A 27,944-nucleotide genomic window follows, 5' to 3' on the forward strand; every position below is an offset into this window, starting at 1 on the left:
TCCTTTTCCACATCTTTTTCGACGCAATACCGTTCAAATAGCACTTTCCGAGCGTATCCATCGCTTGGAGATTTCCATTATTTGCAGCTTGCGTGAAATACTCGATTACGAGGCTGTCACTGCCTATGAAATCGCCTGGATGTTTCATATGCAGGTATCCTAAGTAATAGAGAGCTTCAGACATTCCGCTTGGAACTAATTGTATCAAAAGGTTCTCGGCGATGAATGCCTCGTAAGTTCCGAAGTCGAGAAGAAGCATGGCAACACGAAGAATTAATTGTTTGCTTGTTCTTGTAGTTTCGCATCTTGAATACCAGTAAAGTGCTTCTTGAGTGTTTTGTTTTTGCAAAGCGAGGGCAGCTAAGGCAAGAGGAGCTTGTGGATGATACCTCATCGCTGAGTATTTGAGTAATATAAGGCCTTCTTCATGCATTCCAATATCTTCGCAATAATTTGAAAGTTGGAATGCTGAATGGATATCCATATTACCTCCTCTAATGAGGATTGGCCAAAATCCTTCAACTTGTAAAGTAATCGTGATTTGGCGGCCATTTATTTTGTATTCGTGTTGTTTTACCTTGTCATACCAGATTCCTGCCAAAAATTGTGTATCAATTGAGTTTTCGTTGATCTCGATCTCCTTCTCCACAAGGTCATAGGGTGAAGAATATTTGATTGTGATCAAATCTCCATCTTGCTCCCACATATATCCAGTATAGTTATTCAAAGGGCTCATAATAACTTTTCCGAAGACTTCTTTTTCATTCTGAAGGCGTTGATAGATAATCTCATATTTTTCATCTGAAATCTTCTCTTCTGTCGCAGATTCTTGACGTTCAGCTTCTTCCTTGATCATTGGACAATTAATAAATTCGAAAATTGGATCATCCATTGGTTGTTGTGGCACTAAAAAGCTGCTCATAATAATTTTATTGAAAATTTCGAAAATCTCCGAAATTGATTTCCTTGATTTCTTGTGAGAAGCTATATTTCTTCATAAACTTTTGTAGGCATTCAATTAAAATCGCAAACGAACTGGCCATAGAGATTGTAAACATCGAATTTATAACAAGAATCGAAATTAATTATATCCTATTGTATAAATTTGGATATCAGAAATTTTAAAAAGCTTTATTCATAACAAATCACATATAAAATAAAATATATAATTCATTCTTCCTCTCTGAAGACTTCCATTGACTGAGCTGTTTGCATTGAAGGTGCTTTTTGTGGTACATCCACAGAAAGTGTCCTTGGCAATGCTGGTTTTACGTTTGGAACTAAAACTCTCTCTAATTCAACCTCGATATCGTGATATTCCTTTGCTTTTGCTTTAGAGATTGGCGTATTGTTGTATATATCAACTAGGTTTGGATTGGCGCCAACTTTCATTAAAGTCTTAACAACATCTAAATGCTGGTGTTGAACTGCTTGATGTAAAGCTGTTTGTTTCCTTGAGTTTGTCTCAACAACTGTTGCACCGCTCTGTAAAAGGTACTTCACGCATTCATTGTCGCCTGAAATTGCAGCAAAAATCAATGGTGTATCGTTTCCTGCATTAAGAGCAGAAACAAGAGCTCCATTTTCAATCAAAAAGCGGCATATTTGCAATGAACCGTTTTTGGCTGCGAAATGAAGCGCTGTATTCTGATCAGATGTCAATGCATGAATATCTGCTCCATTCTTTACGAGGAGTTCAACTAAAGGAAATGATTTAACATTAGCTGCGTAGTGTAGCGGTGTCCATTGATTAATTGTGCGAGCATTAACATCAGCATGTGCTTCAATAAGCACTTGTGCGGATGGAAGACGATTATTTTCGCATGCTACATGGAGAGGTGTAAGTTCTTCTTGGTATGTCTTTGCATCTACGACAGCATGAGCGTTGATGAGAGATTTGATAGATTCTGTACCACCAAGCTTGCAGCCAAAGTGGAGAGGAGTAAATCCTTGGAAATTTTTGCAATTTGGATTAGCCTTTCTACGTAGAAGCATTTCAACAATCTGATTATGACGTCCGAGAGCAGCAAAATGAAGGGAATAATGATGAAAATAAGATGAATACCATTCGGTTAAAATATAATGAATTCCTTCTCGATAATTTATATTAACATCGTGTGTAAGTAAAAAATCAACTGTATTAAGTCTACCATAAGCGCATGCAACTTGAAGCATGCTGACATTTATGCAGTTTACTTCGAAAATGTTTGTAATAAAAATAAAATGAACAAAGGTAGCTGATTGTTAGAAATAAATGCATACTGTCGCATCATATGGAATTCCTCCATTAATCATCTCTTTTAAAACCTTCTGATTTCCTGTTTTGCAGGCGTCAAAAGCTTTTAAAAGCGAAATATCAATCATTGAGAAACGTACATTTTCAACATTATATCGGCGCAGAGATATTGAGTTTTGATTAATTTCTAATTTTTATGGCCTATTTATGTCCATTTTTCGATTGCTTATAATGCGTGTGGATTTTTTTGAATTTTTTTACTTTGATAATCAACTTCCATTTGGTGAAATGCTATTGGCTTTCATACCGTATTTAGATGAATATGATTGTTCAATCTATTGATCTTTCTTAGGGCCAATACTGCATGTTCATGAGATATTTGATATCTCAAGAATGCATAAGGAAATTGTCCAAATGCTAAGAATGCGTAAGAAAATTTATTACTCTGTCAAAATAGATATATTACACAGCAATTTTCTGCAAAATCCTCCAGGAGCTTTATCAAGAAGGATTCTAAAATTATCTTCTGATGTTATCGAATTTACTTCGGATGGGGAAATGGTCAAATATGTGTCAAAACATGATATATTAATTTTAGATTACATAAATTTTGTATCATGATGATAATAATCAATATAAAAGTATTGAAAAGTAATAAGGAGTAGACGCAGCATACGATAAGATAAATAATAGTATAAAATTCATCTTCGAAGATGAAAGAGAAGTATCTTATGTCGGAACATTATTCTTTGAACCATGCAAAACAAGAAGTTCAGCTATTTCTTTAAAATTCTTATCTATTGCAATATGAAGAGCAGTTTGTCCATTATTAGATTTTTCATTGATATTTGCACTATGTGAAATAAGAAGTTCGGCGATTGCTTTACTATTATTTTCTGCTGCATAATGGAGAGCGGTACATCCAAATTCATCTCTTTCGTTGATATTTGCACCATATGAAATAAGACGTTTGACAACCTCTTTTATCAATTTTACAAATGATATTCATCCATGTGCTTATATTGCAAAAAATATAAAATTTACTGAAAAAGTACTATGAAATACTTCCAATTTCAGTATATATCCATTAGCAAAATTGAAAACTGAGCAAGAAAATTTATGTGGACTACTTTTACCAAAAATATAGCAATCATTATATAATAGGAATAAATTTTTATCAATTTTACAAATAACATTATTATATTTTGTTTCAATATTGAATAAAGCAATTATTTATTCATGGGCACCATGTTCAACTAAAAATTTGACAATTTCTGTTGAATTCGCTTTGATTGCAATGCTAAGAGGACATTCATTAATATCGAGAGAATTGCATTAAATATTGATAAATATGAAGAGAAAGATGATTTCATAAATCATTGATAAATATGTAAATAAAGAAAATATTATAAAAACAATGATAAATATGTAAATAAAGATAATTTCATAAAACAATTATAAATATGAAGAAAGAGGAACATATAACGTAAAACCAGCATTGCCAAGGACACTTTCTGTGGATGTACCACAAAAAGCACCTTCAATGCAAACAGCTCAGTCAATGGAAGTCTTCAGAGAGGAAGAATGAATTATATATTTTATTTTATATGTGATTTGTTATGAATAAAGCTTTTTAAAATTTCTGATATCCAAATTTATACAATAGGATATAATTAATTTCGATTCTTGTTATAAATTCGATGTTTACAATCTCTATGGCCAGTTCGTTTGCGATTTTAATTGAATGCCTACAAAAGTTTATGAAGAAATATAGCTTCTCACAAGAAATCAAGGAAATCAATTTCGGAGATTTTCGAAATTTTCAATAAAATTATTATGAGCAGCTTTTAGTGCCACAACAACCAATGGATGATCCAATTTTCGAATTTATTAATTGTCCAATGATCAAGGAAGAAGCTGAACGTCAAGAATCTGCGACAGAAGAGAAGATTTCAGATGAAAAATATGAGATTATCTATCAACGCCTTCAGAATGAAAAAGAAGTCTTCGGAAAAGTTATTATGAGCCCTTTGAATAACTATACTGGATATATGTGGGAGCAAGATGGAGATTTGATCACAATCAAATATTCTTCACCCTATGACCTTGTGGAGAAGGAGATCGAGATCAACGAAAACTCAATTGATACACAATTTTTGGCAGGAATCTGGTATGACAAGGTAAAACAACACGAATACAAAAATAAATGGCCGCCAAATCACGATTACTTTACAAGTTGAAGGATTTTGGCCAATCCTCATTAGAGGAGGTAATATGGATATCCATTCAGCATTCCAACTTTCAAATTATTGCGAAGATATTGGAATGCATGAAGAAGGCCTTATATTACTCAAATACTCAGCGATGAGGTATCATCCACAAGCTCCTCTTGCCTTAGCTGCCCTCGCTTTGCAAAAACAAAACACTCAAGAAGCACTTTACTGGTATTCAAGATGCGAAACTACAAGAACAAGCAAACAATTAATTCTTCGTGTTGCCATGCTTCTTCTCGACTTCGGAACTTACGAGGCATTCATCGCCGAGAACCTTTTGATACAATTAGTTCCAAGCGGAATGTCTGAAGCTCTCTATTACTTAGGATACCTGCATATGAAACATCCAGGCGATTTCATAGGCAGTGACAGCCTCGTAATCGAGTATTTCACGCAAGCTGCAAATAATGGAAATCTCCAAGCGATGGATACGCTCGGAAAGTGCTATTTGAACGGTATTTGCGTCGAAAAAGATGTGGAAAAGGGAACAGAATTACTCAAGAAGGCTGGAGAACTTGCAATGAAGTTAATTCAGGAAAATCACGAAGAAAATGAAAATGATGAAGAAATAGAAGAGGAAGAAGTACCAGAAAAGATATCAAAGGCCAAGGAATTGCTTATTGACACATCAATATCTCTTGGAATTGCAGCTGCAGTTGGATTTGGAACTGTGTTTTTATTTAGAAAGTTTTTTGGAAAATAGATGTATAAAGTATAACTTATAAATTCATATTTTTAATTATAGACATCATTACCATTATAGAAAAGCTTTGGAAACCTTGATGAGGAAATAATTTTTCTTTTATTATGGAAAATATATATTGAAATGTATCTAAATAGTTTCAAAATAATAGAATTCAAGTTTATTTAATCATTTTTATTCATATCAATATGAAATTTCTATGAAATCAAAATTACAAAGAAAAATTTTGAAAAATAGGGAAGATCTATCAGAAAATAACATAACACCTATCAGCTGAGATTAATTTTCACTTCCAATCTATTTAAAACATACAATAATTTCTCAAATTTCATTCATTTTGCATTTCTGAGTATGACTTATCGTCGTCTACGCACCCTTAATTTATCAAAATTTATGCTTGACTATAAAGTATCATCTAATGATATGTCCTTCTCCTCATCTGTATTTTCCGTTCCACAGAAAGATTATATTCCATCTGACGATGCTTCTGCAAAAGTTTTACAAGATCTTAATAACATAAAAATCCGTTATCCTGAAGAACTTAATAAGCATCATGATTTTTTCAATTGCTTAATAAGTATGATTCAAAATAACGAATTCCAGGTTGATTCGTCAACTTATATTAATTTCGATTTGCTTTCGGACTTGATTGCAATTTTGGAATCAGAAGATTGTATTGATCGTTCTGAAGTTCTCGAAATCATTTATTGTCTATCAAAGTTTGACAAAGTCATCGAATTTCTTAATCATCGAGATATAATCAACCTCATATATACAATTGCATTAAGTCAAAAAGATGATTTGCAAAAAGACAACTATATCGCAATTAGGATCCTCACAAGATTACTTCCTCATGTTGAAAACAATGAAATATATTTAGCAGATCACCCAATCGATGAATTCTGTTTTCTTAGTGAAACAGATAAAGTCGTTCCACTATTCGCCAAATTAACAGAACTTAATCCAAATCAAGATAATTTTAGATCAACAGCTCAATTTATTTACGAAAAAACAGAATTTGATTGCTATAAAGACATAGTCATGATTTTGAAAAGCGTTTTACCTGTTTATCCAGAAGAGATTAACTTCCTTATCGAACTGGAGATACCTGGTTTACCATGTTTTTTGAGAAGGCTTGCATCACGTCTCTTTCGCTTTGATGATGATGAAAAAGACGACATTGTGAACATGATGGGTTTAATGGAAGCTTTTATAGTTCCTTTAACAAGCAATATCAAGATCAACGAAGATGTATTTTTAATTATTCACGAAAGCCAAATGGCTTGGAATGCCTTTAGATATTTCACCTCCACAATGTGTGATGATGACTCTCGGTGCAGTGCCATTCATTTCTTAGAGGTTTGTATTTCTCACGATATTTTATATAAAGACGTATTGAATGCAATCACAAAGTGGGATTTTCCACTTGTTGTTAGAGTGTCTAACAATTGCGAATTTGAGCAGCAGATACAGTTAATTGTAATTATTTCTAAAATAATTCAAAACCGCGGGTATAATGCAGCAGAGACAGCTATTAAGAGTGGCATACTAAAATTGATTGGTTCTTTCATTCCATATTACATCCAATATGCTTTGAATGCTCTTGACGTGCTTATTGAAAACTACGTTGAACAAGATCAAGGAAAAACAATCTGGGAACTTATTTGTAAAACTAGTATCATCCAAGATTTGAAAGATGCTATAGAAGATAATGACAATGACGAAGAATTCGATAATATCGTTTATTTTGTCAATCATTTTAACTAAGGATGTCAATTTGGAAGAAAAGTGAGAAAATTCCTAAAATTCTAAAAATGAATTTTCCAAACAGACTTTTTTATCTCATTTTTTTGATTTTGAAAAAAATTTGAATTAAACTTCTAATTTGGAAAAAAGAAATAGAGTTTTTAAAATTTTATTGTATGTAATGAAATAAACAAATTAAGGGTTTCGTTTTGCTAAAATTGTCACTTTTATAGCATATTTGTTTTTGGATGTTTTGCGAAACCAAAAAAAAAACTATGATATACAATGTGTGTGTAAAGAAAATACTTTATTTACTAGTTAAAAAATCATTTGGTATTGGTCAAGTTATTTTTTCTGGATAAGATATTATATGGATAATTGGATAGAAAATACAATTATATAATCTTGTACCTGGTTTAATTAAGCTAATTGTCATCAGAAACTTGTAATTTTTATGAATTTCAGATTTTCTTTTCATTACTGCTTTTCTTAATAGGTCAAGTTCTTATTTACGTTATAAAGTATGATATTTACAAATATCAAGTTATCATGTTTTTTGAGAAATTATGAGAAACAAACAAAAATGAAAAAGATAGGAATAGCAATGAATAGTGATGTGGGTATAGAAAATGTAAGAGATATGAATGCAAAGCAATCAGTATTTAGGATATTGACCATAGATTTCGAAAAAAAAATGCTGCATATTGAGCGAAAACTATGATTATATTATAAGGCTGTCATTTAAAGCATAATGAAACTATTCCCTTTTCATTTTAATCGAATAAGATAGTAAAGATTTTTGAATTAGCTAGAAACTGATGAGATGTTTTCACAAATCAGATTTTTAATCTCTATAATGCATAATTCACTCAATATCTCAATTTTGATATTGCGAGATATTTTTGCTATCGGTTTCGCAATTTTGACACAATAGCAAGAGGGTTCTATAAGCATTATTATCAACGTAGAATCTGAATATCATATCAGAAAATGTCGCAAATCTGACATTTACCCGACCAAATAGCAAAAATAATTGAATACTTTTCGCAAAAACTTTAAAAATCGATAAAAATATGAAATATAGATATTAAAGAGACTTTTTATATAATATTCATAAAGATTTTCCAAAAATATGATACCGCAAAATTAAAAAAGTGACGTCTTGAGTGGAGTCAAAGGTCGAAATTGCTAGCTAAATGTTTTTTTAGCGAAATTGCGTATTGTACGTTTTTTCGCAAAACGAAACCCTTAAACAAATATTAAAATTATTTTTTGATAACAAGAAAATTCCCAATAGAAAATATTTGAGAGAAAGAAAAAAAGAAAATTGGAAAATATTACTTTCCTTTATATTTCATGAGATTTTAAATTTATTCTCATAAAATTGACAATTTTATACGTTTAGATGAAAATAAGTGATTTTGGTTGAAATAGAAATTATTATTTGCTTACAGCTATCAAATAGATTTTTGCTATTTTGATTAAAATTTGTTAATCAAATTAATAAATTTTTTCTAAATATCTTAAATATCTGGATCACTCACATATACAATGAATTGAACGATCAAAATAATACAAACTCAACTAAGTTTCCTGTCTTTCAACTAAAAAAAATTATGCAAATTAAATTAAATTGTTTATTCAAATATAAAACAAAGATGAAGTAATTACAGTTATCATAAACTTTATGAATAACTCTGTAATTGGTTCAGATTTTGGTAAAAATATTTGTATTAATATCGATAAGAATACGTTTACCTACTATCACAACATATCGATAAACAAGAGTAGAGTGATTTTTATCATCGAAACTTTTTAAAAGCTGTAAGCTGGAAGGAAAAATCTTGTTTTTTCTGAGTTAGTTGTAGAACTATTGATGCACGAGTTATCATTGTGATGTAGAAGGATGTCAATGTACTGACTGAAGGATATGAAGTGAATTGAATTTCATTGAATTTCAATTTGATCAAAATTTGTTGAAATGATATGAATGTGTCAACATCTGTATCACTCTCTTTCACTCCTTCCCTATTCTTTCGAGAACGAAGCTAGCTCAGCTTTCGCTGAGCGAATTGACACTTTTGATGTCCTAAACGTACATGCTCTCAAATTTATCGAAAAAAATTATACCACCTAAACTAGTATATTCTTATTTTAAATATGATATTATCCTTAGAATCCACACTAGAATATATTTAAATCAACTTTTAAAAAAGCTCGAATCCTGCGCGTCTCACTTTTTAAATTTTCCAAAAGGAAAATTATATTCTCCTAAAATGAAAACAATTTTCCGAATTGACATCCTTATTTCAACAACTTGGCAAATAAATGAGTAAAGTAATTCACAATTGTTTTTTTCTCAACATATTCCTTAAATGTTTATTAATTTTCTTTATTCCTTCCATTTAGATTAGAGCACATACACACAACTTCTACTCAGAATAATATTAAGCAAATTAAAGTGATGAATAAGCTTACAGTGCAAAAAATAAGATTTTCATAGTTTTAGAAATCAAGATACAGAACCTAATAACCGATATATGATCAAATCAAAAGAACTAACTTATATAACATATAAATTAACTTTTAAAACAAAAAAATATAAAATTAATAATATATTTCACCGAATAAGAAATCATCAACGGCCTTTTCTTCTTCCTGCTTTTGTTTTTCATCAACAGTTCTTCTAGCTTTAATAGGCAATGTTCTTTCGTTGAGAGGTCTTCCTGTTCTCTTCTTAATTGGCTTCTTCGCTCTTTCAAGGGCAGCAGCAGCTTTCCTTGCGATATCTTCTTGTTTCTTCTTATTTGCTTCTATTCTTTGCTCTTCTCTCCTCTTCTTTTCGCGTAATAACATCTGTTCTGTCAAAAACTTTTGATCTATGGTTCCACACTTGTTGTACATGGCTTCTAGCTGATTCTCAATGCGTTCTAACATGGTTAATGGGTTAATATCGGCGTGAACTCCGAAACATGTAACATAACATTTTTTGACGGACTCTGTAAGTTCTTTAACGTTTTTATCAAGGACTGGATTATTATTTGATACTGCAGGTGCTTGGAATTGTTCAACTTCGCGAAGATTTTCCGTTGATTTTTCTATTGACTTCTTTTCGTTAACTGTTTTAGTTATTTCGGAGTTTAGTTGTTGTAATCCATTCTCTGCTTCTTCAGAAAGCTCATGGCAATGCTGAATAAGGAAAAGATTATCCATTTCAACTTTTGTAAGCTCGTTTATGACTTGTTGAGGATCGGTGAAGTATGTGATAGGATCTGCTGTTGGCGGACATAGATTCTTCAAGAAATTGTAATAGTTATGATAGGATTCCAAAATTTCTTGATTTTTAGAAATTTCGCTTTGAATAACAGTAACATTTGCGTCTTTCTTCTTAAGTTCTTTGAAAATCTCTGTACGCTTCTTAATTGCGTCTTCCATTGACTTTTTGCCTCTTGTTAATTCAGCATCGATTTGGTTACGTGACATCTTGTATTGGTTGGATGTTTCGGCAATCTTACTTTCTTCTTCATCAATATTCTTCTTTTCTGTCTTACGCGCTTGGCTAATTCTTTCAATTTCTTTCATTTTTCTATCAATAAGAAGCTGTGCTAAGAATATTTCACGCTTTTGCTCAACAAAATCATGCATTTGTTCCTTTCTTTGGTGTTCAGCAACAGGCGGAGTGATTTTGAAGTCATTTTGTGATTCAGAAACTGTTCTTTTAGATTTTGAAACAGAAATACCTGCAGAGTATAAAGGAGACTTTGACATTGATGATCTTTGTACCAGTGTTTTCTTTGATAACTCTTTCATGTATTCTTTCATTTTTTGATTTTCTTCTTCTCTTCGAGCAAAAAGATCTTCATCAGGTGGAAGATCAAATGGAATGGGTGCATCTAAATAAGCTGGTCGTGGAAGTCTTGATGACTTCACGGTAGATTTCATACAAAAATTTTCTTTCTTTTCAATTTTTTTTCTCTTGAAAACGTGTTTTTTAAAAAGTGACAAAATCCATTACATTGATTGAAAAATAAAAGGAACGATTTAATATAACAAATAGATTCACAACTCAAAGCACAGCAATAGTATATATGACATCGAAGGCAATTACATGATAAGATCCTTTTATTCGATAATAAAACTTTTACTTATTGAATAAAAACTATTTTGGAATTATTACACATAGCCAAAACCGCAAGATTCCTCATCTTAATAAGCTTTAAATACAAATTTACAATTTAAATTTTCGAAAATAAAGAGCAGCTACTAGATTATTCATGAGATACGACGCTTATTTTTCATTTCATTGACATAACTCGTCTTTTGAGGCTAGAATTTAAACATTCAAAAATTTTTATTAATTATATTGAAGATTTTTTGGAGAATCAACATTATAAAGATCAAAATACATCCAGACTTATATATTCAAAAGACTATTATCTACAAATAAGAATGATAAAAAAGAATTTTTTAAAATTATCATTAATTAAACAAAATTTGCGCGTGCTATGTGGTAAATTGTCGAATACTTCTGCTACGAACGCAATATTTGGATTGTCTGTATCATAGATTCTAAATAATCGAACAATATAAATCATCTAAGCCTGGAATGATTTTGTGCGCCTTTATATCATTAGTATGCTTGTTTATTTGTTCTTGAAAGCTTTGCTTTAATGTTTCATCGGATGGCAGCCGAATGTATCGATTAAGACTTTCCAAATCTGGATGCGAATAAGCAGAAAAGAGATATGTACTGCTTTTAAGTGATTTACCGTATGAGTCGTATCCTTTATTTTCATAGATGTGGCTGAGCATATCGCTGATAATTTCTCTTGCCATCATAACCTTTTGGCTCTTATTCTTGACATCTAATATTTCTGGGCAACTGCGAATCATTTTTGCACATCTATCAATGTAATCAGTGAAACATTTTTCTCTTGTATTGATGCTTGCTCTTATGGATCTATTTAATCCCTGCATACCTTTTACCATCATATTTGTCACTTCGCTGTTGTTTGGTAAGACCTGGACTTTGATTCCACTCATTAGAATGAAGAGGAAATTTCTTTCGATTTTGTAAGTTCTCAATTTACTGCTCAAAATCGAGAGAACTCATTGAATTTTAAAATCCGAAGTTTCTATCAAAAAAAAATCGCATCAAAGACATACTGGAAAACATCTCCACGATAAAGTATATCTGCTGGAATGTATGTGTTCAAGTTAAGTCCATAAAAATACGAAATGTAAAAAAAAACATCTCATTTTTATTAGTTGACCGGCTTGCTATTTATGTTTACATTCAATCATATTAATCAATTCACATGGAAAAAGTTCATAAATATCCAGAATAAAATCATTGATAATAATTTCCGATTCATTTTGAACCTGACAATCATAATTACATATCCTTATGCTATGGGAGTAATTAATCTCTATTCTTAACTCCTAGAAATCAATTAATAATTTGGCCATATCCGCAATTATGGCTTATAAATAGTTTAAAGGAGAAGAATGTTTAAGTATAGATCGAATTTAATGAATTTTTATTTAAAATTACAAAGAATAATAATAAACTAAATAATGTTTTGGATCAAAGTTCAGAGAGGTCAAATTCAGCAAGCTTGACGAAGAAAGCCTCGCCAACATAGAATTTTCCAGTAACCAATAGCTTCTTCTTGCATGTTGTATGGACAATCATATTAATAGTCGAAGGAGTCTTGAGTTGGTAAACAGACTTACCTGCGATCATTACTGATGACTTTTCAGCATTGAAAGTCAGCATAGCCTTGACATCGACTGACTTCTTGTTCTCACTTTTCATATCACATGTCAGTGAGTATACATCGTTCTCTTGCTTTTTAATTGAGATGTTTACATCGAACGATGGCTTTTGTAAAAGTGTCAAGACTCTTGGATCTAAAATGACATGAGAAAGGGGCAAATTGCCACCAAAACCATGCTGGTTATGCCATTTAAGTGTTAGTTGCTGGCAAATCTTTTGCTTGATGTATAAGGCAGTCCATAATAATCTTCTTTCTTCATCTGAAATTTCTCTTTGTTTAGCATTGATTTCGGCTACTTCTGCCTTCCTGACGTACTCAGTAGTCAATCCAATGTCATTCCATTTGCCTGTGAAGTCATCTGGTGTTTCTATTCTTTGGATGCGGACAATCAACGTTCCGAAGCTCTGTCTTGGTATGAAAACTTGTCCTGCAATGTTTGAGTCGACCGTTATTGGATCGTTCGTTGGATTTTGGATAATAATTAATAAAGTTGTGTGGTCATCATCGAAATCGTTGTGATCTTCGAGAGGAACAGTCTCTACTCTTGTTATCCTCGGTCCATCAATGAGAGATAACTGTCTATCGTATTCAAATCTTCTGATATATCCTCTGCGGCCGTATTCTATGCCGAATGAGAGGTTTGTGAAGGTCTGATCCATCTGTAGTTGGACATTGAACTTGTATGACTGGCCAGGATTAAGTGTTGGTGGCAAAGATGGATTTAATTTCGGAGGATACGGAACAGGAAGACTTGTACCGGAATAAATCGGTGGAGCTTGAGCAAATTTTATGCGGTGGATGTCAACTTCGACGTTTCCACTGTTAATTAGCTCAAATGAAATTTCATTATAAGAATTTTCAGTGACATTATCATATTGTCTGAACGGAAGGCATGCTATGAGTGTTGGCAGTTCCTCAATGACCTCGAATTCTATTGGTTTCGGAAGTTTATACTGGAATGAGATGTCATAAATATTAAATGTTGCTCCAAGGATCTCTATTTTGCCAGGTTGTGTCATCTTTATGGTCAATGGGAGCTGGGCGGACTTCTTTGCACGCAAGTTGCATGCAAATGGCTGTGCAAATCCGCTTGTCGAGTCAATTGCCATAACAGAGATCTCCAAATTAACATTTAATGGGTTCTTAAGTGTAAGCATAAAAGATAATTGGTCACCAACAGAAACCACATTTCCTAACGATCGTTTTTGTAAAGCATTGAAAATAAAAACCGAGTTCCCTTTTGTTGCTCTTTCAATTGGCTGGTCGGGAATGATGTATCTGAACTCTGTGACCTCTATAGCATTCCTTGCTACAACTTGAGTACCCGCTGGGACGGATTTGATGAACTGTTCTTGTTTTTCTGGATTTACTGCATGCAAATTGTCCAAAAGATACTCAATCATACGGATCTTGATTTCTCTGTGCGCGTCTTCTGATAAAAAGAGCTGTGATGCAATGTGAATGCGCTGATCGAGCCAATCATTTGCACTTGTAATCGCACGAGCAAAAATATCAATAAGATATGGTGGAAGTTTAATCCTTGTCTTGTATAGATCGCTTATTTCGTAAAGGAACGTCCTTGAATGACCGAAATGGTTCAATAATAATAATCCGAGCTGATAGTACTCCATGTATTTCTTTTTGTGCTTGCGGCAGAATTTTATTGCTTGTAGAATAAAGCGGCGTGAATGTTCTTGATATCTGGCCGCTAATTTGTAAAGAATACGAATAATGCATGTTTTTTCTGTAACGTCGTTTGCATTTGAGAGAATTGATCTGACAATCAAAGGCAGATTTGATTCCTTGAGATCTTCGAAGTAAACAGGGAGATCTGACTTATTACAGTATTTATCAACGGATCCGACGTATTTTGGACTGAGAGATAATTCTAAGATTTCAGTGTTAATTTGGACAGATCTGAGTTTGAGTGCTTGCTCGAAGTATTCAGAGGCTTTTGTAAAACCGCCAAAAATCCAGAGAATTGAAGCGATCTTTAGATATGATTCTGCGGATTCATTATTAGCGAGGCGTTCAATTTCGGCGCTTTGGTTCATAATGAAGTTCGTGAACCTTAAAAGCAATCCTTGTTTAACATGACGCTCAAGAGTAGTTACATCGTTCGTATCTGCAGGAAGTAATGTCGAGTACTGAGAGAGTTTTGCATCATTAGCTGTTACATCCGAAAAAACAAACAAAAATGGAATTGAATTTTGTGAAGTTGACTCGACGAGATCAATAAATGAATTAGCATAATTGAGCAATTCGGATTCGGACTCGGCGACAGCTGCTCCAACAATAATATGGAATTGTTGATGAGGCAAAAGGTCTGATTTAACTTTTAGGATTGTTCCGAGGGCATCATATGTATCACAAACGAATAATTGGAATCGTGCAATCTCTTTTAAGTCTAACCATTCAGGCAAAAAAGTTTCAAGATTTAATTCTGTAATTTCTTCGATTGTTCTTTTCATATAATCTGTCACAAGCGAAAAAACTCTTGGAACTTTCATACCTACAGCTGTGAGGAGGACATTTATTGCTCCATTTTCGTTGAAAAGGGCAAATGGTAAGTTCCCCACCTGCATTGTCACCTTTTTAGCTTTTATTTGTAAAATGATTCAGTTGGCAGAAAGGTGACTATAAAATATGGGATCTTTTTAGGATGGTAATGACGGATACTTACATTAGCTAATACAAACAAAGCTAAGGAACAGAAGTTGTCATTCAAATATCAAAAAAATGGTGTAATAATGAAGGAGAGCCTCCATGACACACATGTGTTCGATGTATTATTATGAACTATATCCTACCCCAAACTTGGACTTTATAATATCAAACTCATTGGAATAAATTTTAGTTATTTTTGAAATAGTAGAATATTTAATGTTAATGAAGCAATACGCAAATCCACAAATGAAAGTTGGCCTATATTCTATCCTCAAATTTTGTGGAAGATAATAATTTAAAATTATCTATGAAATTTATAGGAAGAACATTATGTTATTCTGGTAATGGATAACTCTATTAAAACATAATTTATTTTATATATAAATGGATGTATATACGATTAACTATCTCTAATTTTACTGAACTTATTGAAAAAGTTTGATAAAGCTGGTATGATGAGAGCGAAGAATACACTAGTCATATAAAATGAACATTAAAGCAAAAATATTGTTTGGATGCCTCTCATTAATGCAAAATGTTAAATTTATAATGAAACACAATGAATAAGAGATTTAATGAATGTAAAATAACAGTTATATCAAATTTGATTGAGATTGTGATGAAATTCCTTATTTTGGAATCGATGGAAAATTCAAAATTGTTGTTCAAGAAAACTAATAGTATCAATATATTACATGCAATTCAGAGATCCATTATTTATATTAAAAACTTTCCAAAAAAAGTTGTTGTAAACTTGCGGTTTATGGATTTGAGCATCAACTGATCATTGTACTTTTTACTCCATTTAAATAACATATCAATAATTTTTGAAGAATTTTTTTTATGTGGCCAACCCAAAAATCTCCTATCGTGCCGATCAGTTTTATTGAATTTCGATGTGTAAGTGCTGCATTGCAACATACACTAGCGTTGGATGTGCTGCGTGTTATATAGTTATTTCAGTATGGGGTATTGTTATGCTTGGCATCATGGCGCTTCTTTTCGGACCAATTGGCCATCCTGGTAATATTGGTGATCTTGTTCACACAGACAAGGAAAATTGCAGGACATTATGGATCAATGTTATCTTATATTTCGTCCTTTGCGTATTATGCACATTTACCCTCTTCTACCGCTTAAAACATCCATTCCAAGAAGAGAAAGTAGTTGATGAGGAAGATTCAGAAGAAATTCTTGGCATTAAAGATGAACAACCAGCCCAAGAAAAGGTTGAAGACAGAAAATAAGAAAAATTAATATTTAATCACTTTTTTCGATGTTTTGATAAAAAAATTGATAAATACAAAAAATACTTACTAATTACAATCTAATTGCCATATGAGATAAGACTATTATGCGGCTAATTCGATTTTTTTGATAAAAATAACTTTTGTTTTAATCCTTCAACGAGGTATATGAACTAAACTCTTTCATTGAATGCTACATAATTCTCTTTGCTCAAAAAAATTCTGCGGGTATAATCGTCAATTATTTTTTAGATTATAATATTCTTCATAGCATGATTGTACTTGTAAATAGGAGTGAAAGTGTTTGAAATTGCACTCTTTGATATATGAAAGCCATTTTCAATTAATGTGTGATAAGATATAGAAGTAGCCAATAATGGTGCATTTTGTTGCTTGATAGCGAAATCATCTATTTTGCATGGTATGTAACATGTTTTTGATATGTAAAATCTTTAGATCGATTACAAATCCTTGAATTATCATGATAGTCACCTTCCACTCATACAAATCAATTTGAAAGGTCTATATCAATTGAGTTTTGAACGCAGTAATCCTCTGAATTAAATAATGATAAAAATGAGCGATCATCAAAATTGAAAAGAAATTGGATCACAAAAAATTTTTGATGTATAAAGATACTAAGAAACCATGTTTGTTTCATATTAGAACTAAAACGATTGAGATCAAAACGATATTTATTTTGAAAGAAAAAAATTTGAATTCAATTTTCTTTTAGCAGTATTATTAAAGAATAGACTAATATAAGACATTTTTATTTTGGATCATGAATTTCATAACCTTGAAAAAATTGGATTGTATCATTCAAAGTTACCTGAAAAGTGACTTAAAATCATTTCATTCAAACTCATTCATGAAGTCCTCATGGATTCTTGATCTTATAATTAGAGATGGAGAATTCTATGGTAATCCAGACAAGATAGAAGGATCAATGTGGTTTGTTTTAGCAGCAGATGGCTATCCACAACCCTTTTCTACACAACCATGCTCCGCATCACAGAAATTGAAATGGGATTTTCCATACAGATTAACATTACAAATCAATGATATTAATAGAGCTTATTTATACGTTACATTGTGCACGTATGGACCAAAAGGATTTGGCGTTGAAGCTCTTGGACGCTCAAGATTTGGACTTAGATCTTTACCATTAGGAAGTCCAAAACAATTTTCGTTCCCAATCATGGATTCTAAAAACTCTGCAAATGAAATTATGAGTGTGAGAGTTGTAGCAACTTTGTCAATGATAGCTCCTCAATTTTACCTTATTTCAAATCCGATGTATCATTCTGAAAATACTTTAATACAGCCTTCACCAGTTAAGAATGAAATATCTGAGTTTCGGACGCTACCAAAGTGAGATAATTCTTATCACACTTCATCACGATATATTATAATTTATTGTTTGTAAACCATATTTGTTTAATTACATAAAATCATCAATTTTTTTCATTTGTATTTGCCGATTGCTGTGTTCACATTCAATATGCATGTGCATCATTCATAATTTCGAAATATACGAGATAGTGAATATGTTTTGGCTTCCAATATTATTTTTTTGATAGAGATCTGAAATGCATTTGTTTGATAGAGATCTGAATTTAATATAGAACAAACATGATACTCAAATATAATAGGACCTCGAATAGAATAATATATCTAAGAGGAAAACTCAAAATTTATACATGATATGCGAGGAGATCTACAATTTAATGGGAATGGATATAGATTTTTGGGCATTTATATATGATTTATGCCATTCATGTCATGTTGAATATACTTACATCTTAAAAATTAAATTCAAAAGTAGAAGGCCAATTTTTTTTCAAATTTTGATTATGAAAAATTCTGAGGAAAACGATAAATTCATCACAGGTTTAAAGTAATGCAACCACAAACAAAGCCAGGAATCCTTCTCGCCGCATCATATGCATTAAGAGTTCATGCTTTCGATATTGCAACAGGTCAACCACTCGAAGAATTCGAGATTTCAAATTCTCAAGCAAATAGAATTGTCACTGTCGGAAATGAGCCTACATTCTTTGTTGGCGCTTACTCATACATATTCGGATACGATTTTCAGGCACGTACCAGAAAACACTCTCAGGGATTTATGAGTCATGAAGGCAATGTTACTGATATTGTTGCCACCCCAACACAGCTTTTGAGCTGTGGTGAAGACAAGATGATCAAAGTTTGGGATCGTCGTACAGCAAAGGCATCAATTACCATTGCTACACCAAGCCCATTAAATTCCATCATCTTGATGCCATCAAACAACACATGCACAGTCTGTGACGAGAATGGCGCTGTAAGCCTTTACGATCTTCGTCAATCTTCTCGTCTTCAGACAACAGAAGCAACGAAAGTTCCTGTTCGTTCGCTCGCTATTGCTCCAGATGGCTCCTGCTTTGTTGCAGCCAATCAAGATGGAACAACCGTATGCTATTCCATCGAAGGCGATAGTTTCAAAGAACATTACAGAATTCAATCTCACAACGACACACAATTACGTTGCGCAATTGCTCCTAATAGCAAGACATTCGCTACATCGGCTGCTGATAATAGCGCTAGAATTTGGAATATTGAAACAGGAGATATGAAGCAATCTTGCATGTCCGGTGAAGCTCAAGAATGGACATGGGATATCGCTTTCACAGCTGATTCTTCATACCTTTGCACAGGTGGCAGCGATTGCTCCTGCAGATTATGGGACGTTGAAAATGGAAGGATGGTTATGCAATTCCCTCAGCTTCCAAAGTGTGTTTCTGCTATTGCCATTCTTAATGCCTAAGCAAAATATCGATAATACTGTTGAACTAAAATTTAATTATTTTTATTAAAGAAAATTCTTTATAACAATCTGTCCACCGTTAAAAACATACATCCTAAGCACTCTTTTACATATCATAATTAACATCTTTAGGAAAATGTTTCAATTTGATTTTGAAATATAAAGAGATGGACTGAAACAATCAAGAATCATATGAGATTCAATAATACTGGTAGTTGTAACATATAAAAAACTAGATTATCAATTCTATAATTTATTACAAACAAAAAAAAGTAAAAACTAATATTAAGAATTTGAAAATAATAATTAATGGGCATTAGGAGGCCTTGCGTAAGAAGCTGTAATCGAAGACAGTGTAGCTTTAACGCGGCAATTCAATACTATTTGAGCTGAGTTTGAAGGATGCATAATTGGAAATTCGAAGATCTTTGGGCTTCCCACAGGAAGGGCTCTTAAGCCAATTCGTGATCTACCCAAAACTTCGACAGATGTACCATTAAAACCATGAGTACACAAAGTTATGTATAAATATGATCGCGATACGTCATTAAATTGCAAAATCATACGTGCTGGGAAATTCCATACCGGATGATTTGAAGATGGTACTTCGGTTGTACTAAATGGCCGAGGAATTCCGTCTGCGTTAACTATTAACCACAAACCACCATTTACTCTAGGACCCAAATCGTTAGCACTTCCATCCATTATGATGATATCAAGGATCCATGATTGAAACATAATGGATGAACTGTGGCAAATTGTGATATGTTTGGGAGTTTTAATGTCATGGCACTTTTTGTGATCCAATTATTTTTCAAAAATAATATATTTGGTAATAACTAACTATCACGCTTAAAATACATTTTTTTCTTTATTTTTAAGGTTCTTTCCCGATCAAAAGTTTTTGTTGGACTTTTCAAATGATCCTTTACAATGACTTTTATATAATGCTACCATAGATTTCGGGCTCCACGCTTATAATTGAATGCAAAAAAATATGCAATCGAAAATTAATATTATTAAAAACTTTCATCTGTGAATTCTTGATAACAGCATTCCCATGCTCTGAAAATGATTTGTGAATCATTGCCAATGAAAATTAGATGTCGATATATCTTATTCACCGTAGCAAAGTTTGATAAAGAATGAAGACATTGCTTATGAAAGGTATATTTTCCACATAAATCAAAATTATGAAACTATATTAATCAATGTCTACTTATTTTCAAGAAATTCCAGCCATCAGCATGATATAAATGTCAAAATTGGAAGCATCATATCCACAACGCCATGCAAAAGCTCATTATCTATTAGATCATATTCAATGCAAAGAAATTAGAGTTGAATTAAATGTGAAATCAGAAAAAGTAGGAAATTATGAAACATTTACTAGCAATCTAATATTTGATTGTGATTGATAATGAATATCTGATATCTTTTAAAATCATATCTGAATTTTTACACAGAAATGGAATTTAAGAATTTTCAAAATGGTTTATTGTGTACAATCACATAATGACATATTTTAAAAAGAATTAATCTTATATTCCTTTTCTGAGGTGTCCCGATTTTTTCAAAACCTTAAAATTTTTCAAATATTAATATATTAGTAGTATTGTAAATCTTTTATGGTAATTTTAAAATCTAAATCCTTTCAAAAATTGTCAGATTTGGATAATATTGTTGGGGCATTTTCTTAGGAGAGGGTAAATTTGAATACCATTCAAAAGTAAAAATTCACAATTTGTTCGATTTGGACATATAATCTATTATTATATATAATGTAATTATGAAAAAAAATAAAATGACCTGTATATATTAATTATTTAGATTGCAAGATTCAAAAAAGCTATTAAAATTAGAGACTAAATAAATAGCGGATTGATTCATATGGATTTATGTAATTATGAACATTAAAATAGTTTATTTATTGATCTAATAAAAAAAGAAAAATATTAATGGGAAAATTGAAAGAATAGAGTGTCCCATTCACTCGTGTTGGTCGCAATGTGTCATTCTGGGAGACATTGCCACTGCATGTCTCCCATAATGGCACAATGTTCCGCATTCATAACTTGAATGCGGAACTTTGACCGACAAGAGTGTGTTATGCACTCTTATCGGTCTGCACATATCATTCCTGGAGACATTGCCTCTGGATGGCACAATTTTTTGCAATCACAAAGTGATTGCAAAACAATGACCGACAAGAGTGCATTATGCACTCCTGTCGGTCACAAAGTGTCATTCTGGGAGACATTGCCACTGCATGTCTCCCACAATGGCACAATATTCCTTTGAGAAAGACCTGGCATGGGGTCCTTTCTCAAGGTCAGGGCCCCCTTCTAGTCTTTCTGGTCCTGGAAGGAGCGCTTCTGACTGGTCTGTGCGCTCCTTCCAGGAAGATCAGTAGATTGCTCGAAGTTGCGGCAAGTGCATTCCGACACCACAGATGCACTTGCCGCAACATATAATTGCGAGTGTCTGCTGCTTTGTCAAAAGAAGCAGCAGACACTCGCAATGCGAACCGAATTGTCCAGAAAGACCTGGAAGGGGGTCCTTTCTCAAGGTCAGGGCCCCCTTCTAGTCTTTCTGGTCCTGGAAGGAGCGCTTCTGACTGGTCTGTGCGCTGCTTCCAGAAGAACATAGATTGCGCCAATAAGCTCCTATCAACAAATTTTGACTAAAAATATAAAGTATCTTTTGTGATTTAACAATAGCTCAATTTTAAAATAGATTTGATTCTAATAATAAATTGAATGAGTTTCGCTTACGTTTAGAATTTTAATGATTTTTTTCGTTCACAGAAGAGTCATTGATATCCAATATCAAAAAACAGCAAAGACACACCATAATAAATGATATTGAAGCTAAATATTACATATTTCAACATATCTAAAAAATTATTAAGATTAGATCTCATGCAATGCCGAGCAGTTTCCTAAAGCATAATTACTTATTTATACAGAATCAATATATATTTCACATTGCAAATTATATATATTCTCACGAAGCAACATGAAATAGACTGTCCGAATTTAATTCAAATAAGATCTACTTCAAAAGGATTTCTTACAATATGTAATCTCGATGTTGATCACTGAATACAAGGGATGCACGTAATTTACAAATTGTTGCAAATAGTAGTACAACAAAAATTTTATTTTTAGCTTGTCACTTGATATATAAAATTGCAAAAACTCAATCAAAAATAGGATTTGGACAACTTTTTAAAATTGTGAGAAAAATTCTATCGGCACATTCTATTCAATTTTAAAGTATTTCTTTCATATTCCAATCGATTATTCAATAATTGCCAATCACAAATTTTAGTTCAAAATTCAAAAAATCCCTAATTTTAATTTCAGATGAAATCTCGCAAAAATAACATTGTTTTAACCATATAAATATATATTTTATATATTGTATAGTGATTTTTTAATATTTTTATGAGTAAAATCGAGAGTGAGGAAATGTGGACTACAAAAAACGATAGAAATGAAAAGTTTACATGGAAATTCTATACTTACAAGTATTCAATGTCACTTTTGTGCTCGAGATTTTGATGAGTAGGGGTAATTTTAGCTAAAAGTAACACACCCGTGAAGGGTGTGATTACCGATCGGTAATTTCGACAGTTTAGAATTTAAAATTTTTTATGGAACTGTTGCGAGTTTCATAAAGAATTTAAGGAATATAAGCAAAGATTTGAATCAAAATCTTCGAACTAAGCCGATCGCTTCGCTCGCGGCTTTCTTTATTATTTTAAATTTGCATATTTCCATCAAAAGTTCATAAGGTAAAAAATTTTGTTTATATTATTGCAAAATAAAACCTTCATTATCAAAATAATATTAAATGATAATATAATATAATTTATAAACAACTATTATTTAATAAAGTTTAATTGCCAAGGTTCATCTAATTTTTTGATTTTTAATGTTTTATGAATTTTATTTATCATGTATATATCTAATGAAGATTATATATGTAGAAGATAAGTACCTTAATATGTACGTAAAAATTAATGAAATTTATTTTGAATGTAGAACCGAGCAATTTTCCCTGTCACTTTTAGCTAAAATTTGGGTTTGCCGTTTGTTCATCGTATTTTCCGATAATCTAATTTCTGAAGTTTATATTATCAAAAAGTTGAGCTAAATCCATTCATGCTGTAAATATATATGTAACCCATAATTTGAAATAAATTCATGAAGATTTTATTATCCGAAAAATTGTAACGCTTACATAATTTTTTTATGTTCGTCTTTTTCCCTTTACTTTCATTATCTGAATTTAGGATTTGCGTCTATATTACAGCAGATTCGGAGTGCAAAAGTTCGTCGTATCAAGGAAAAATCACTCTTACAGATTTTATTTCAAAATATGATTCCAAAACGTTGAATTCATATTTAGATGATTTTCACGTTAATTTTACCACAGTCGGAAATGTATATGTCGATTACCCTGGACGCCCCGATGGAAATAATGCAGACGATTATAAAATTTTAGACGGCCTACGGAATTATAATAACAACTCGGTATATACATTTAACTCAATGGCAACCACTCCAACTAACAAAATACGACATAAACCAGGAGATAGAGATTCACGAGTTTCATATTTCAATTATAATCTTTATCTAGGTGGAACCACTGCCGGATATTTGCTAGATATCAATAATTGCAACATTTTCGTCGAAACGCCTGTTTACTTTTGTTATACTAATTATAAAGGTCCAGCCGCACTATTTCCGAACATCTATTCAGATGGATTAATGCAAACATCTGGCGTTACATTTAAAGAATTTGAAGGTAGAACAATTACTAGGCTGGAAGGAACTCCTAATTACACAAAATGCTTTGAAGTTTCGGACGTTATAGAAATAGATGATGTACATGCTTACAAATCGGTAAAGCTTTACGATAAATACGCTGAAGGTAAACTTTTACTCGAATTTACACTCCAAGATTCAAAAATTGTTCAAATCGAGAGAGACATTAATGATGGAAACTATATTACATTCAGATTTGGTGAAAAACCACAAACTCCAACCACGTTAACGTTCTTGTCCCATGTTTCCAATGTTCAAACTACAAATGGCAAAAAAATTGGTGTAATCTATATGGAAGGCAACAACAAGACCTTAAATCCTTATGTAAAGCTCGATATCCAGTCAGATTTTATCAAAAACAATGTTAATCAGTTCATCGTGAAAGGATACAAAGATACTTTCACAGGAATTCGAGAAACAATGACATTCGATCTTAAATCGAACGAAGGACTCAAACTTCCTTTCGTTTACGAGCCATATACAAAGATGTCAAATTTCATATTGAATTCCGACTTTTCCTTTAAGCAATTAACATTAGATCAATTTGCAGATGACAAAGTAACAGTCACTAAGACCACTTCTGGTACTGCAACTATGACTTTTGATACCATAGATTATTTACGGGACAAAGTTACATTTTATACAAGTTCTGGTGTTGTTGTTTCAATTATTTTATCCAACAACTTCAACATAGTCAATAATATCCTTCCAATTCAATGGAATATGTACTATGATCAAACAAATTCAAAATATTCCATCGGAAAACTGAAATTACAGAGATTTTCAACAGATATTACAGGTAGTAACACATTGACAATCTACTTAGATCACCAACCAGGAGTTAAGTACTCAGTTGAAGAAATTAAAAGTAAATTTGGTGAAAATTCTCAATACGATGTTTTAGAACTTGTTGACACTTCTAAACAGATAACAGTGTCATTCCCTAAAAATACAGGAATCCCTGGTTTCCATAGTGGCCAATCAATTATGACACAAAATTCAAAAATTGTTGATTTAGTAAAAGTGACAACAATTTCAATATCTGCGGCCAAATTCAAGACCTTTTATTATCACATCTGTATTGCATGGTTCGGCACAAACAACAAGTGTGATCCAGCAGCCATGGTCTATCAAATCAGCGACAAATTGGACGACAGCTCAAAAGCAAGAGATCCAACATTATTGAACACAATAATTAATTCAATTGATTTCCAAGCCGATTTGAAAGGAATCAAAATTGAGTATTACGTAATAGACACTGCATATACTACTTTTGGATGGAATATTCCTATTTTCGATTGCACGAATACGAAACTACAAGATGCATATTCCAAAGAATTATATATTAAATCATCAGATAAAAATCATGTCAAATTTGGAATTAATGAATTGAATAAGTTTACTAATAATACATATTTGACTAATCTTAATTTCTATGATAAGACACAATACTCAGGATTCCAAAATATACAAGGACAAGTTACTTACGAACATTCTGTCTTTGATTTCGCAAATCCTCCAATTTTCCCTGCAACGACAGTTTTTGAATTCGATGTACTTGATTTCATTCTTTTGTATGCAATTGATAAATCATTGAACTTCACTGCTATCAAGAGATTCAACATCGGACAGGCTGAAATCAAACTTGACCAAGTAGAACCATTAGAATTTGCTGGTTTGACATATGGAACACAAACAATTTTGGCAATTAGATCTGATCCAATTGAATCATATGAACCTATGAGAATGGATATAACGGCTTCAAAGATAACAATGACTGTTGATTATTCAAATTCATTAAGGTTCGAAAACTTGAATAATTACAGATTATCTATTGCTTACAGAGGCCCAGAAAACTTGGAAAATCCTGTCAAGTTTGAAGTGACAAATTTCAACGGTTATGCTGAATTAATCTGTGGAGATCATGGTTGGCCTGATTCATTCAGAAATACAGAAATTATAAAACTAAATCCATATGCAACTACAGTTCCAATTAAGCTATTAAGGAATACAACAGGTCCTTTGATTACAACAGGAAAGTATCAAATTACTAATGAATTGGCATCAACAATCAAATCAAGTCAATTGAATTTGAAACTGTCAAATAATATTTCTTTCCTTCCTGATGTTGTTTTCCCTGATTTATCATTCGACGCTTTGTATTTGGATGACCACACAACAAGATTAGGTGGTTGCAAAGCTATTTTCGAAAATTTGGAGATAAGATTTAATACAATTGCCGAATTCGATGCTTTGCAAGTTAATGGAAATTTAACTGTTCTTCCTGGCGCGCAGATCAAACAAATTGAACATTCATCTGCAAAGAGAAATGGTAAAGCAATTGTTAGTAATATCTGTGATATTTTCGGTAAATATACAACAATCAAATGGAATTCTGATAGTTGGCCATTGATTATATTATCAAAAGATTGTCCTCAACAAACAGGAACAACAGAATTCAAATTCTCTTACGATGATACAATTTTGGTCAAAACATTTAATACATCGAATTTCTACAATAACTATATGGGCGCGAACCAAAGAGCTTTCATAGAGAACTTCAAACCATCAGAAGGAACATTAAAGAACTTGCGGAAACCAGATATTTGGATTCCACCAGCAAATCCATCTAAAAACTGGAAGACTTACCAGCCACAAATGACTGTTGATTATATTGGAGTAACAGGTACATTTTCTTTGAAAGTTACTGATGAATACAATAAAGAACACAAGGAACAGATGAGAGATATCAAACCAGATCCTGATTTCACTCCTTTGGCCGAAGAAGAATTCGGTGTAATTATGGGTAACAAAGGAAAAGGAAATGGTTTAGTAATAATCATCGTTGTTTCTCTAATTGTTCTCATCATCGCTGGTGGTATTTGGCTTGGAATGTTCTTCAAATACAACAAGACACTTGTTCCACTGTCATCAAGTGGATACAGTTACTCTATCAGCTACTCGTGGCTCAAGAAGAATAGGAAACACAGCGATTATAGCTATTCAGTTTAATCTCTATATAATATTAATTTTTTAAGGATACCCTTACATTGCGTAGTTAGAAAGAGAATATGATATTGTCATGATTGCTAAAGTTTTAGGCTCCAGAAATGAATATACATCAAACTGAAACAATTGATAAATTGAATGAACTTTTGAGAGGTTCTCAAATAAAAAAAATTATCTAATTTTTTACAATATTACTATTATTTTATCCACATATGTATATATAGTAATTTGAGAAAACTTTTAGGAAAAAATAAGTTTAATAAAAATCTGAATTTTACTTGTTGTGGGATTGTTATTAATTGACACTCCAGACGTATTACTAATAGTTATGCGTATGCAATTAAAGTATTTCTGATGGACAAAATGTGAGATTTATATCAGATAATTCATTTCTACTATTAAGTTATTCATTTATGAGTTTGCACTTATTCGCACTAAATAAATAACTATTAAAAATTGTTTTAATTAATTGACACCATATAATAGAGTGAATTTTGTTTGATCAAACAACAATAGATGATAGATATAAAGCCAAGAAACTTGCTATTAATATGCTCTACTTGCTATTTCAATAAGTATGATATTTTCTAAATGTTCGTTCAGATAACTTAGTTATATTAAGTCAAAATTTGAAAT

General features: G+C 32.0%; 11 protein-coding genes across 11 annotated transcripts, besides 1 other annotated feature; 6 read left to right on the forward strand and 5 right to left on the reverse strand.

Annotated features, from left to right (window-relative positions):
- Positions 1-1,099: 1,099 nt before the first annotated feature.
- On the reverse strand, positions 1,100-2,366 carry TVAGG3_0606180 (spectrin binding; the record flags this gene model as incomplete). Its single annotated transcript, XM_001582711.1, has 1 exon — positions 1,171-2,175. The coding sequence occupies one exon, from the start codon at positions 2,173-2,175 to the stop codon at positions 1,171-1,173; it is 1,005 nt and encodes a 334-aa protein (XP_001582761.1).
- Positions 2,367-4,081: 1,715 nt separating this feature from the next.
- On the forward strand, positions 4,082-5,232 carry TVAGG3_0606190 (tetratricopeptide repeat domain domain-containing protein; the record flags this gene model as incomplete). The annotated part of the gene is made up of 1 exon (XM_001582710.2): positions 4,511-5,212. One exon carries the CDS (start codon positions 4,511-4,513, stop codon positions 5,210-5,212), a length of 702 nt encoding a protein of 233 aa, XP_001582760.2.
- Positions 5,233-5,605: 373 nt separating this feature from the next.
- Positions 5,606-6,979, forward strand: TVAGG3_0606200 (armadillo (ARM) repeat-containing protein family; the record flags this gene model as incomplete). Its single annotated transcript, XM_001582709.1, has 1 exon — positions 5,606-6,979. The coding sequence occupies one exon, from the start codon at positions 5,606-5,608 to the stop codon at positions 6,977-6,979; it is 1,374 nt and encodes a 457-aa protein (XP_001582759.1).
- Positions 6,980-9,542: 2,563 nt separating this feature from the next.
- TVAGG3_0606210 (cilia- and flagella-associated protein 100 family) lies at positions 9,543-10,900 on the reverse strand (the record flags this gene model as incomplete). Its single annotated transcript, XM_001582708.1, has 1 exon — positions 9,566-10,900. One exon carries the CDS (start codon positions 10,898-10,900, stop codon positions 9,566-9,568), a length of 1,335 nt encoding a protein of 444 aa, XP_001582758.1.
- Positions 10,901-11,527: 627 nt separating this feature from the next.
- On the reverse strand, positions 11,528-12,001 carry TVAGG3_0606220 (uncharacterized protein; the record flags this gene model as incomplete). The annotated part of the gene is made up of 1 exon (XM_001582707.1): positions 11,528-12,001. The coding sequence occupies one exon, from the start codon at positions 11,999-12,001 to the stop codon at positions 11,528-11,530; it is 474 nt and encodes a 157-aa protein (XP_001582757.1).
- A 479-nt stretch (positions 12,002-12,480) lies between these two features.
- On the reverse strand, positions 12,481-15,312 carry TVAGG3_0606230 (trafficking protein particle complex subunit 9 family; the record flags this gene model as incomplete). Its single annotated transcript, XM_001582706.2, has 1 exon — positions 12,546-15,248. The coding sequence occupies one exon, from the start codon at positions 15,246-15,248 to the stop codon at positions 12,546-12,548; it is 2,703 nt and encodes a 900-aa protein (XP_001582756.1).
- A 989-nt stretch (positions 15,313-16,301) lies between these two features.
- Positions 16,302-17,217, forward strand: TVAGG3_0606240 (ribonuclease kappa family; the record flags this gene model as incomplete). Its single annotated transcript, XM_001582705.2, has 1 exon — positions 16,302-16,652. One exon carries the CDS (start codon positions 16,302-16,304, stop codon positions 16,650-16,652), a length of 351 nt encoding a protein of 116 aa, XP_001582755.1.
- Positions 17,218-17,479: 262 nt separating this feature from the next.
- TVAGG3_0606250 (uncharacterized protein) lies at positions 17,480-18,073 on the forward strand (the record flags this gene model as incomplete). Its single annotated transcript, XM_001582704.1, has 1 exon — positions 17,524-18,030. One exon carries the CDS (start codon positions 17,524-17,526, stop codon positions 18,028-18,030), a length of 507 nt encoding a protein of 168 aa, XP_001582754.1.
- A 461-nt stretch (positions 18,074-18,534) lies between these two features.
- Positions 18,535-19,487, forward strand: TVAGG3_0606260 (TOR signaling; the record flags this gene model as incomplete). Its single annotated transcript, XM_001582703.2, has 1 exon — positions 18,556-19,464. The coding sequence occupies one exon, from the start codon at positions 18,556-18,558 to the stop codon at positions 19,462-19,464; it is 909 nt and encodes a 302-aa protein (XP_001582753.1).
- A 55-nt stretch (positions 19,488-19,542) lies between these two features.
- Positions 19,543-20,235, reverse strand: TVAGG3_0606270 (C2 domain (calcium/lipid-binding domain, CaLB) family; the record flags this gene model as incomplete). The annotated part of the gene is made up of 1 exon (XM_001582702.2): positions 19,771-20,202. The coding sequence occupies one exon, from the start codon at positions 20,200-20,202 to the stop codon at positions 19,771-19,773; it is 432 nt and encodes a 143-aa protein (XP_001582752.1).
- Positions 20,236-23,031: 2,796 nt separating this feature from the next.
- Positions 23,032-23,560: a mobile genetic element.
- Positions 23,561-23,610: 50 nt separating this feature from the next.
- Positions 23,611-27,837, forward strand: TVAGG3_0606290 (uncharacterized protein; the record flags this gene model as incomplete). Its single annotated transcript, XM_001582701.2, has 1 exon — positions 24,024-27,311. One exon carries the CDS (start codon positions 24,024-24,026, stop codon positions 27,309-27,311), a length of 3,288 nt encoding a protein of 1,095 aa, XP_001582751.1.
- Positions 27,838-27,944: the final 107 nt, after the last annotated feature.

Source organism: Trichomonas vaginalis, chromosome II (genome assembly GCF_026262505.1).
Source record: "Trichomonas vaginalis G3 chromosome II, whole genome shotgun sequence".
In the NCBI taxonomy this organism is placed as follows: domain Eukaryota; phylum Parabasalia; order Trichomonadida; family Trichomonadidae; genus Trichomonas; species Trichomonas vaginalis.